Here is a 12,625-nt window from a genome sequence, read left to right as displayed (position 1 = left end):
TGACAAGGTTACTCTTTCCAGGACTATTGCTGCGGAGCCCGTTTCAAATGGTGCATGCAGAGGTGACACTGACAAGGTTACTCTTTCCAGGACTATTGCTGCGGAGCCCGTTTCAAATGGGGGGGAATGCATGCAGAGGTGACACTGACAAGGTTACTCTTTCCAGGACTATTGCTGCGGAGCCCATTTCAAATGGGGGGGAATGCATGCAGAGGTGACACTGACAAGGTTACTCTTTCCAGGACTATTGCTGCGGAGCCCATTTCAAATGGGGGGGAATGCATGCAGAGGTGACACTGACAAGGTTACTCTTTCCAGGACTATTGCTGCGGAGCCCGTTTCAAATGGGGGGGAATGCATGCAGAGGTGCAGATTTTATATTATGTATTGATAAACTGAATAAAAATAGATGAATCTCACAAATGCAGTGACACTGTGCAAAGGGAGAGGAAAAGCTTGCTTTATGGAATGAAAAGCTTAAAATGTAACTGAAAACTGAAAATAATAAATCTGCAGAGCTTCTATCAATGGAGAGACAGACTAAAGATGCAAATAACTTACATTCCATCACTTCACTTCTAAAAAGCTTCCTGAAAGAGAAGAGACAGGAAGGAATCAGCAGCATTCAGTTCTAATTTCTGACATTACAGAGTTGAAGTCGGAAGTTTACATACACTTAGGTTGGAGTCATTAAAACTCATTTTTCAACCACTCCACAGATTTCTTGTTAACAAACTATAGTTTTGGCAAGTTGGTTAGGTCATTTACTTGCATGACAAGTCATTTTTCCAACAATTGTTTACAGACAGATTATTTCACTGTATCACAATTCCAGTGGGTCAGATGTTAACATACACCAAGTTGACTGCCTTTAAAACAGCTTGGAAAATTCCAGAAAACAATGTCATGGCCTTAGAAGCTTCTGACAGGCTAATTTACATAATTTGAGTCAATAGGGAGGTGTACCTGTGTGTTGTAGACCTCCACAAGTCTGGTTCATCCTTGGGAGCAATTTCCAAATGCCTAAAGGTACCATGTTCATCTGTACAAACAATAGTACACAAGTATAAACACCATGGGACCACGCAGCCGTCAAACCGCTCAGGAAGGAAACGCGTTCTGTCTCCTAGAGATGAACGTACTTTGGTGCAAGAAGTGCAAATCAATCCCAGAACAGCAGCAAAGGAACTTGTGAAGATAATGGAGGAAACGGGTACAGAAGTATCTATATCCACAGTAAAATGAGGCCTATATCAACATAGCCTGAAAGGCTGCTCAGCAAGGAAGAAGCCACTGCTCCAAAACCGGCATAAAAAAGCCACACTACGGTTTGCAACTGCACATCGGGACAAAGATCATACTTTTTGGAGAAATGTCCTCTGGTCTGATGAAACAAAAATAGAACTGTTTGGCCATAATGACCATCATTATGTTTGGAGGAAAAAGGGGGAGGCAAGCTGAAGAACACCATCCCAACCGTGAGCACGGGGGTGGCAGCATCATGTTGTGGGGGTGCTTTGCTGCAGGAGGGACTGGTCCACAAAATAGATGGCATCATAAGGGAGTAAAATTATGCGGATATATTGAAGCAACATCTCAAGACATCAGTCAGGAAGTTAAAGCTTGGTCGCAAATGGGTCTTCCAAATGTACAATGACCCCAAGCATACTTCCAAAGTTGTGGCAAATTGGCTTAAGGACAACAAAGTCAAGGTATTGGAGTGGCCATCACAAAGCCCTGACCTCAATCCTATCGAAAATGTGCGGGCAGAACTGAAAAAGTGTGTGCAGGCAAGGAGGCCCAGAAACCTGATTCAGTTACACCAGCTCTGTCAGGAGGAATGGGCCAAAATTCACCCAACTTATTGTGGGAAGCTTGTGGAAGGCTACCAAAAACATTTGACCCAAGTTCAACAATTTAAAAGGCAATGCGGCCAAATACTAATTGAGTGTATGAAAACTTCTGACCCACTGGGATTGTGATGAAAGAAATACAAGCTGAAATAAATCACTCTATTATTATTCTCACATTTCACATTCTTAAAATAAAGTGGTGATCCTAACTGACCTAGGACATTCATTTTTACTGAGTTTAAATGTATTTGGCTACGGTGTACGTAAACTTCCGACTTGAACAGGCAGTTAACCCACTGTTCCTAGGCCGTCATTGAAAATACGAATTTGTTCTTAACTGACTTGCCTAGTTAAATAAAGGTAAAATAAAATGTAAAAAACTGTATAAGACGCAGCAAGATTTTTTCGGTGTTTTATCTTTCCCTTTCTGCGTGAAAAACACATAACCCTGGTTAACAAGACCCATATATCAGTCCACTTCAGACTACTGTGTATTGGGGAAAACATGACCTACTATAACCTCAGGTGAGCTATGGTGAGTTTGTCATCTTGTGTGGAGGGGAAGCCAACAGTACAGTATCAGTGGCAAGAAAATGTAAACCCTTTGGAATTACCTGGATTTCTGCATAAATTAGTCAAGAAAATTTGGTCTGATCTTCATTTTAGTCACAACAATAGACCAACACAGTGTGCCTAAACTAATAACAAATTGTATTTTTCTTGTCATAATGAATACATCATTTAAACATTGTGGTTGGAAAACGTATGTGAACCCCTAGGCTAATGACTTTTCCAAAAGCTAAATTGATGTTGAGTCAGCTAACCTGGAGTCCAATCAATGAGACATGATTGGAGATGTTGGTTCAAACTGCCTTGCCCTATACATTTTTTTTTTTAATTCAGAAAATTGGAGTTTGCTATTCACAAGAAGCATTGCCTGATGTGAACCATGCCTTGAACAAAAGACTTAAGATTAAGAATTGTTGACTTGCATAATGCTGGAAAGGGTTACCAAAGGCTCTATAAGAGCCTTTATCTTCATCAGACCACGGAAAGACAAATTGTCTATAATTGGAGAAAGTTCAGCACTTTGCTACTCTCCCTAGGTGTGGCCGTACTGCAAAGATGACCGCAAGAGCACAGTGCAGAACTCTCAATGAGGTTAAGAAGAATCCTAGAGTGTCAGCTAAAGACACCGAAATCTCTGGAACATTCTAACATCACTGCTGACGAGTCTGATACATTAAACACTAAACAAGAATGGTGTTCATGGGAGGACACCACGGAAGAAGGCACTGCTGTCCAAAAGAAAACCATTGCTACACGTCTGAAGTTCACAAAAGAGCACCTGGATGTTACACAGCGCTTCTGGCAAAATATTCTGTGGACAGATGAAACTACGGTTGAGTTGTTTGGAAGGAATACACAACACCATGTGTGGAGAAAAAAAATGCACAGCACACCAACATCAAAACCTCATCCCAACTGTAAAGTATGGTGCGGGAGCATAATTTTTGGGGCTTTTTAAAATTAATTTAGCAGGAGAATGTAAGGCTATTTGTCCGCCAATTGAAGCTCAACAGAAGATGGGTGATGCAACAGGACAACCCAAAACACAGTAGTAAAATCAACAACAGAATGGCTTCAGCAGAATAAAATAAGCATTCTGGAGTGGCCCAGTCAGAGTCCTGACCTCAACCCGATTTAGCGGTTCACACCAGACATCCTAAGAATATTGCTGAACTGAAACAGTTTTGTAAAGACGAATGGTCCAAAATTCCTCCTGACCGTTGTGCAGGTCTGATCCGCAACTACAGAAAACATTGGGTTGAGTTCAATGCTGCCAAAAGGAGTGTCAACCAGTTATTAAAATGTAGGTCACATACTTTTTCCACCCTACACTGAATGTTTACATGGTGTGTTCAATAAAGACATAAAAACATTTAATTGTTTGTTTTATTAGTTTAAGCAGACTGTCTATTGTTGTGGCTTAGATGAAGATCAGATCAAATTTTATGACCAATTTATGCAGAAATTCAGATAATTCCAAAGGGTTCACATACTTTTTGGTGCCACTGTCAGTCCAACGGGTAGCTATGCAACGCCAAGGAACAGTCAGAAGGTTTAGGTTTTTCCTCCATATATCTGAATGAACAGACACTGGGAAGGACATTGAGGACAGAAGAGCAGCTTCAGGCACAGTCATATTTGAGTACCCAAATACAACAAACATAAGTACGGCGCAAACATGGACGGATGGGTACACACCACACACACACACACAGCAGATTCCTGCCTCCTGATTCTTTCACCTGACTCAGACACCGTGTGAAGGCCGGGATAATTAATCCCATCAATTGCTACCAATGCTGTTGCTGAGAGTAATGATGGCAAAACATGTTTAACCTTTATTTTACTAGGCAAGTCAGTTAAGAACACATTCTTATTTACAATGACGGGCTAGGAACAGTGGGTTAACTGTCTTGTTCAGGGGCAGAACGACAGATTTTTACCTTGCCAGCTCGGGGAATCGATCTAGCAACCTTTCAGTTACTGGCCCAACGCTCTAATCACTAGGGTACCTGCCGCCCCAACATCACCTTAAGTATCACCACTGTAATGATTGTGGGAGCACTATGATGACACCCTCCATCTAGACAGCTAAGTATGTAGCTGTAACACGGCTTGGGCTGAGCAGGAACCCCCACCAGCGGTGACGATCAACCAGAAAAAAAGGTTCTCTCTGCCTGGTTTACTGAAGGAGTGGTAGTCTAGAGGATCTTTTGTTATCACACAGCTTAGCTAAATGATTCAATCAAACTAAAAAAGATAAATACAAATCTTCTCTCTTCTAAATATAAGTATTTGCTGTATGCATAAGTACATTGAATGGTGCCCTCATTGATCTTGTCCCCACTTATAAAAATCAGGGCATCTGGATTTACGAAAAGCTTTTTCAGAAAGCATGCTGATGAGCTAGTATTTTCACATCCGGATGAAATGCGTGTCCAAAGTAAACGGCCTGCTGCTTAGACCACGAAGCTAAGATATGCATATTATCAGTAGATTTGGATAGAAAACACTGAAGTTTCTAAAACTGTTTGAATCCTGTCTGAGTATAATAGAACTTATTTGGCAGGCAAAACCCAGAGGTAAAACGGTTCAGATTTTTTTTTTTTTTTAGGCCGCTCTTCATTGGGTTTTCATTGGGAATCCAGATTTCTAATAGACTTTCCAGCAGTTCCCATCGCTTCCACTGGATGTCAACAGTCAGTAGAAATTGGTTGAGGTTTTTCCTTTGAGAAATGAAGAAGTAACACTGTTCAGAATGAGGCTCCAGGGAAGTGTACTCTTTGTTAGATGCGCGTGACCTGAAAGCACGCTCCACTTTGTATTCCTTCGGTATTGAACACAGTGTATCCAGTCTTCAATTTTTTTGATTATTTACATTAAAAAATACCTGAAGTTGTATTACAAAAGTAGTTTGTCCAAATGTTTGGACAATACTTACAGGTAACTTTTGAGATATTTTGTAGTCACGTTGCGCAAGTTGGAACCAGTATTTTTCTGGATCAAACGCGCCAAATAAATGGACATTTTTGATATATATCAACGTAATTAAATCGAACAAAAAGGACCATTTGTGATGTTTATGGGACATATTGGAGTGACAACAGAAGAAGCTCGTCAAAGGTAAGTAAGGTAAATATTTTTATTTCTGCCTTGTGTCGCGCTTGCAGGGTTGAAATATGATTTTCTCTTTGTTTACGGAGGTGCTGTCCTCAGATAATAGCACTGTTTGCTTTCACCGTAAAGCATTTTTTTTTTTTTATCTGACACGTTGGCTGGATTCACAACAAGTGTAGCTTTAATTTGGTGCTCTGCATTTTCACTAGATGTTGGCCAGGTGGGACGCGTCCCACATATCCCAGAGAGGTTAATCCCCTTTGCTTTCCACTCAGTGTGCAGAGTTCAACTGATATTAAACTTTCCTGGAGTCACGTGTCCAGACACACCACCGCCACTCAGGGATTCAACATGCCCTAAAACTCCCGCCACACAGCTTCACTAATACAAAATTACCCCTAAAATAATCCCCCTTCCACCACACAACCATGGTGTCAATTAATGACAAAAAAAGAAGCAGAAAACAGGCTCACGTTTAACAGAGGAAATGACTCATCCATCGCTCCCTATGGTGTCAAATAATGACAAAAATGAAGTAGAAAACAGGCTCACGTGTAACGTAGAAAACAGGCTCACGTGTAACGGAGGAAATTACTCATCCATCGCTCCTTACATCTGTTAAATAAAAAAGCCACAAATCTACAGCCTGTTCTAGGAACGAACAGCAAGTGCGAGCGAGTCGAGACGCCAACATGCCAGCTCACATGCAGATTTATAGTAGAACTGGGAAGAGGAAAAGTGGGGGGAGCACGTTAACGCCACTAATTCAAGACCCACTCACTGCACTTACCACACTTGATTAGTATAGCAGAAAAATACCTCCCACACAGCCAGAGTCAGCAGTAGTGTACAGTGTGGGTGGTACCTGCAGTGAAAGCTGCCATCTGCTCTACAAATCCAGGCCCCAAACTACACACACAGGTGGATCTGACCACAGGGCCTAGGGGCTAACACTGCTGCCTGCCACTGAGCCAAAGTTCTCCATCACTGAGAATTATAACAGAAGCATTAAATCAGATTTATCCATCATATTTAAAATCTTAACATGTCACAGTACAAAATACATTTCAACAGTCAAGATGAATTATCAAATCTCAATCTGGTACACCACCTCTATTGAACGGAAGTGTAAACAAGGCCTTATGGAGATAATTGGCAAAGCACACACAACTACATTGTCCCTCCAGTCCATGGTGGAGCTGGATGTTTCTCACTCTGGATTCCTCAGCCAGGAAGTCTCTCTCACATGTTACCGACTGAGGGAGGAAATACAACAACCAAGTCCATATGGGGAAAAGAACGAGAGGGGCAGTTCTGAAAATCATTTCCTCACTTTTATTTGGTATTGGCCTAGTGTTGCTCCCTCCTTCAGTAAAAGGACACCCTCAGAAACAAAGCGTCTGACTGATGGTCTGTTAACGCAAAAGCAGCACACAGGGTTTGATACTGCAACAAAAATAGTCGCATTTGCAGCCGCTTGACTTGGCAGTGCGGCACACATTTGTAATTGGTCGCAAGGTTGCCAGTGATATTTTTTCTGGTCACGTTCATTTTTGGTTTCCATTATTTTATCATGATTTATTCAAAAACAGCAACTAACCAAAAATCAACCAACTTTCTGAATAGGCAACAACAGCATGGGAATGCCCGGTCGGTGTCTGTCAGGCCTCATCCCCACCAATGGCCCGTTTGTAATAATATATATTTTTTTTTTATGGATTACTGAAGTTATTTGTTATGTTAATTATTTATCACACGTGCGCTGCACACATTTAACCTATACATAATCTGTCAGGAAGAGAGCATGCTCAGCTCTCAAGCAGCTGGTTCTTGCGTGGAGCGAAAACCGACAGCAGAAGGGGTAGGAGGAGAAGTACTAATTTATGATATCTACCAGTAAATGCTAAGGCAGGAATGGGTATGCAAACTTGGTATTTAAGTCTTGGAAAATCAGATACTTCCTATAGACAATTTGCCCTTAAAGTCAAGAGCGACATCATTAATATATACAGAGAAGCGAGTCGACACGAGAATTGAACCATGTGGCACCCCCATAGAGACTGCCAGAGGTCCGGAAAACAGGCACTACGATTTGACACATTGAACTCTGAGAAGTAGTTGGTGAACCAGGCGAGGCAGTCATTTGAGGAACAAAGGCTGTTGAGTCTGCCAATAAGAATGCGGTGTTTGACAGAGTCGAAAGCTTTGGCCAGGTCGATGAATACAGCTGCACAGTAATGTCTCTTATCGATGGCAGTTATGATCTCGTTTAGGATCTTGAGCGTGGCTGAGGTGCACCCATGACCAGATCGGAAACCAGATTGCATAACGGAGAAGGTACGGTGGGATTCAAAATGGTCAGTGATCTGTTTGTTAACTTGGCTTTCGAAGCCTTTAGAAAGGCAGGACAGGATGGATATAGGTCTGTAACAGTTTGGGTCTAGAGTGTCACCCCCTTTGAAGAAGGGGATGACCGCAACAGCTTTCCAGTCTTTATGGATCTCAGACAATACGAAAGAGAAGTTGAACAGGCTAGTAATAGGGGTTGCAACAATTGCAGCGGATAATTTTCTAAAGAGAGGGTCCAGATTTTCTAACCCAACTGATAAGTAGGCATCCAGATTTTGCAGCTCTTTCAGAACATCAGCTATCTGGATTTGGGTGAAGGAGAAGCGGGAGGGGCTTTTGGCAGGTTGCTGCGGGGGCTGCAGAGCTGTTGGCCGGGGTAGGGGTAGCCAGGAGGAAAGCATGGCAGGCTGTAGAAAAGTGCTTTTGAAATTCTTAATTATCGTAGTTTTAAAAATCGGTGGTGACAGTGTTTCCTAGCCTCAGTGCAGTGGGCAGCTGGGAGGAGGTGATCTAATACTCAATAGACTTACTTGGGAATTTGTGCTACAGGATGCAAATTTCTGTTTGATTAAACTTAAATTAAAATAAATACAAGGGAAAATAACGGTTAAATAAATCATTTCTGATATAATTTCTGATCAGTTTTATGGAGAGATGTCGGCACTTTTGTTTGATTCCCGCCGTTTCAATTGAAGAGTGTTGCGGTAAAACTGTGTGTGGTTATTATGAGCAAGACAGCATGTATACCCCCTCCCCGATTCGGGCCAGTAGCTTTCGTGACCCAGTGTGCCACTGGCAAATTTATCTGAATGTCGAGACGCAGTCATTAGCGTTGCTAATGATTGCATCTACCCAAAAATGGTTAGGCTCAGACAATTAAAAAAAGGTACCTACGAAGCTAGATACCCGGCGGAATCATGATTTTCGTCAATTCATTGGCCATTTCTTTTGAAAACTCCATCACAAGTGTGCTACAACACAGCTAGCTAAACAGAACAGTCTGGTGGGTGTGCACCTGAATTAATCTTAAGCTTACCCCCTCCTTTTTCGAACATTCTGTTAAAAATCGCGCAACATTTCAGCGTCCTGCTACTCATGCCAGGAATATAGTATATGCATATGATTAGTATGTGTGGATAGAAAACACTCTGAAGTTTCTAAAACTGGTTAAATCACAGCTGTGACTATAACAGAGCGTGTGTTTCATCGAAAAGCGCAAGAAAAACTGGTCACTGAAAGCTGAAAATAATATCCATGCGCCACTTGCATGTATTGTTTAAAGGACACCAAATTAAATATGGACACGGATGCAATTCCTACAGCTTCCACACAATGTCGCCATTGTCGTCATTTTCCTGAGAATTATTTATTGGGAAAATAAAGGAGAGGGATTCCATTTCTTCCGGTCTCCGACAGGATGTTTTGGAGGAGAGTTTTCCGACCATGATTTCAAGACGTGGAGCTATTGAATACACATCGCCCCGTGATCATTTTGATAGATTATAAACGTTTACTAATACCTAAAGTTGGATTACAAAAGTATTTCAAAGTGTTTTGTGAAAGTTTATCGTCAACTTTTTTAATTTTAAAAAATGACGCAGCGTTTTGAAACAATGTTTTTTTCTGAATTACACAGTTTCCATAGATGGCTATTTTGGGTATATATGGACCGATTTAATCGAAAAAAAGACCCAATAGTGATGTTTATGGGGCATATAGGAGTGCCAAGAAAGAAGCTCGTCAAAGGTAATGAATGTTTTATATTTTATTTCTGCGTTTTTGTGTAGCGCCGGCTACGCTAATTATTTTGTTTACGTCGCCTTCAGGCATTTTGGGGTGTTGCATGCTATCAGATAATAGCTTCTCATGCTTTCGCCGAAAAGCATTTTAAAAATCTGACTTGTAGGCTAGATTCACAACGAGTGTAGCTTTAATTCAATACCCTGCATGTGTATTTTAATGAACGTTTGAGTTTTAACCTCTTGATCCTAACTGAGACGCAGACGTTAAATGCTAAATGTACTCGTTAAAACTCAAACGTTCATTAAACAGACTTCTCTCAAGGACATGGAGTGAAACATGGCTGCCCAATAAGTTCAACACTATTTAATAACTACATTAATGAATTGGCAAAAACATTAGAAGAATCGTCAGCACCTGGTCTCACCCTACCCAACACTGAAATCAAGTGTCTGCTGTATTCAGATGACCTGGTGCTACCGTCTCCCACTAAGGAGGAGTTGCAGCAGCACCTAGATCATCTGCAGAGGTTCTGTCAGCCCTGGGCTCTGACCGTTAATCTAAAAATAAATAAATGACAATATAAAAAAGGTCAGGAAATCAGGATGACAAATATAAATTCTAATAGAACACACCAAAAACTACACGTTTCTAGGACTAAATTAGAGATCGACCGATTAATTAGGGCCGATTTCAAGTTTTCATAACAATCAGTAATCAGCATTTTTGGACACCGATCACGGCCAATGACATTGCACTCCACGAGGAGACTGCGACGCAGGCCGACTACATGTTATGCGAGTGCAGCAAGGAGCAAAGGTAAGGTGCTAGCTAGCATTAAACATCTCTTATAAAAAAAACTATCAATCTTAACACTAGTTAACTACACATGGTTGATGATATTACTAGTTTATCTAGCTTGTCCTGCGTTGCATATAATCAAATCAAATTTTATTTGTCACATACACATGGTTAGCAGATGTTAATGCGAGTGTAGCGAAATGCTTGTGCTTCTAGTTCCGACAATGCAGTAATAACAAGTAATCTAACTAACAATTCCAAAACTACTGTCTTGTACACAGTGTAAGGGGATAAAGAATATGTACATAAGGATATATGAATGAGTGATGGTACAGAGCAGCATAGGCAAGATACAGTAGATGGTATCGAGTACAGTATGTACAAATGAGATGAGTATGTAAACAAAGTGGCATAGTTAAAGTGGCTAGTGATACATGTATTACATAAGGATACAGTCGATGATATAGAGTACAGTATATACGTATGCATATGAGATGAATAATGTAGGGTATGTAACATTATATAAGGTAGCATTGTTTAAAGTGGCTAGTGATATATTTACATCATTTCCCATCAATTCCCATTATTAAAGTGGCTGGAGTTGAGCCAGTGTCAGTGTGTTGGCAGCAGCCACTCAGTGTTAGTGGTGGCTGTTTAACAGTCTGATGGCCTTGAGATAGAAGCTGTTTTTCAGTCTCTCGGCCCCAGCTTTGATGCACCTGTACTGACCTCGCCTTCTGGATGATAGCGGGGTGAACAGGCAGTGGCTCGGGTGGTTGATGTCCTTGATGATCTTTATGGCCTTCCTGTGACATCGGGTGGTGTAGGTGTCCTGGAGGGCAGGTAGTTTGCCCCCGGTGATGCGTTGTGCAGACCTCACTACCCTCTGGAGAGCCTTACGGTTGAGGGCGGAGCAGTTGCCGTACCAGGCGGTGATACAGCCCGCCAGGATGCTCTCGATTGTGCATCTGTAGAAGTTTGTGAGTGCTTTTGGTGACAAGCCGAATTTCTTCAGCCTCCTGAGGTTGAAGAGGCGCTGCTGCGCCTTCTTCACGATGCTGTCTGTGTGAGTGGACCAATTCAGTTTGTCTGTGATGTGTATGCCGAGGAACTTAAAACTTGCTACCCTCTCCACTACTGTTCCATCGATGTGGATAGGGGGGTGTTCCCTCTGCTGTTTCCTGAAGTCCACAATCATCTCCTTAGTTTTGTTGACGTTGAGTGTGAGGTTATTTTCCTGACACCACACTCCGAGGGCCCTCACCTCCTCCCTGTAGGCCGTCTCGTCGTTGTTGGTAATCAAGCCTACCACTGTTGTGTCGTCCGCAAACTTGATGATTGAGTTGGAGGCGTGCGTGGCCACGCAGTCGTGGGTGAACAGGGAGTACAGGAGAGGGCTCAGAACGCACCCTTGTGGGGCCCCAGTGTTGAGGATCAGCGGGGAGGAGATGTTGTTGCCTACCCTCACCACCTGGGGGCGGCCCGTCAGGAAGTCCAGTACCCAGTTGCACAGGGCGGGTCGAGACCCAGGGTCTCGAGCTTGATGACGAGCTTGGAGGGTACTATGGTGTTGAATGCCGAGCTAATCAATGCGGTGCCTGTTAATTTATCATTGAATCACAGCCTACTACGCCAAACAGGTGATTTAACAAGCGCAGTCGCAAAAAAAGCACCGTCGTTACACCAATTTGTACCTAACCATAAACATCCAAGCCTCTCAAAATCAATACACAATTATATATTTTTTCAAACCTGCATATTTAGTTAATATTGCCTGCTAACATTAATTTCTTTTAACTAGGGAAATTGTGTCACTTCTCTTGCATTCTGTGCAACAGAGTCGGGGTATATGCAGCAGTTTGGGCCGCCTGGCTCGTTGCGAACTGTGTGAAGACCATTTCTTCCTAACAAAAGACAGCCAACTTCAACAAACGGGGGATGATTTAACAAAAGCGCATTTGCGAAAAACCTAACCATAAACATCAATGCCTTCCTTAAAATCAATACACAGAAGTAGATTTTTTTTAAACCTGCATATTTAGTTAAGAAATTCATGTTCGCAGGCAATATTAAACTAGGGAAAGTGTGTCACTTCTCTTGCGTCCATTGCACGCAGAGTCAGGGTATATGCAACAGTTTGGGCTGCCAACCTCGTTGCGAACTAATGTACCAGAGTTTAACATAATTATGACATA

General features: G+C 42.0%; 1 protein-coding gene across 4 annotated transcripts in view; it reads right to left on the bottom strand.

Moving 5' to 3' along the window:
* LOC139368632 (vitamin D3 receptor A-like) overlaps positions 1-12,625 on the bottom strand; it is a 94,418-nt gene that overhangs the window by 64,722 nt on the left and 17,071 nt on the right. For 3 of the 4 annotated variants that reach the window (XM_071107742.1, XM_071107743.1, XM_071107741.1), the window contains one exon: positions 562-590. The exons of the other annotated variant lie outside the window; for it this stretch is intronic. In XM_071107742.1, coding sequence (XP_070963843.1) covers positions 562-568 — 7 coding nt within the window. In that variant the 5' untranslated portion in view covers positions 569-590. The remainder of the gene's footprint in view (positions 1-561; positions 591-12,625) is intronic. 4 annotated transcript variants of the gene reach the window in all.

This window comes from Oncorhynchus clarkii, chromosome 16 (genome assembly GCF_045791955.1).
Source record: "Oncorhynchus clarkii lewisi isolate Uvic-CL-2024 chromosome 16, UVic_Ocla_1.0, whole genome shotgun sequence".
Classification (NCBI taxonomy): Eukaryota; Metazoa; Chordata; class Actinopteri; order Salmoniformes; family Salmonidae; genus Oncorhynchus; species Oncorhynchus clarkii.
Note: the sequence above shows the minus strand (reverse complement) of the source record. Positions and strands in the feature narration are given on the sequence as shown.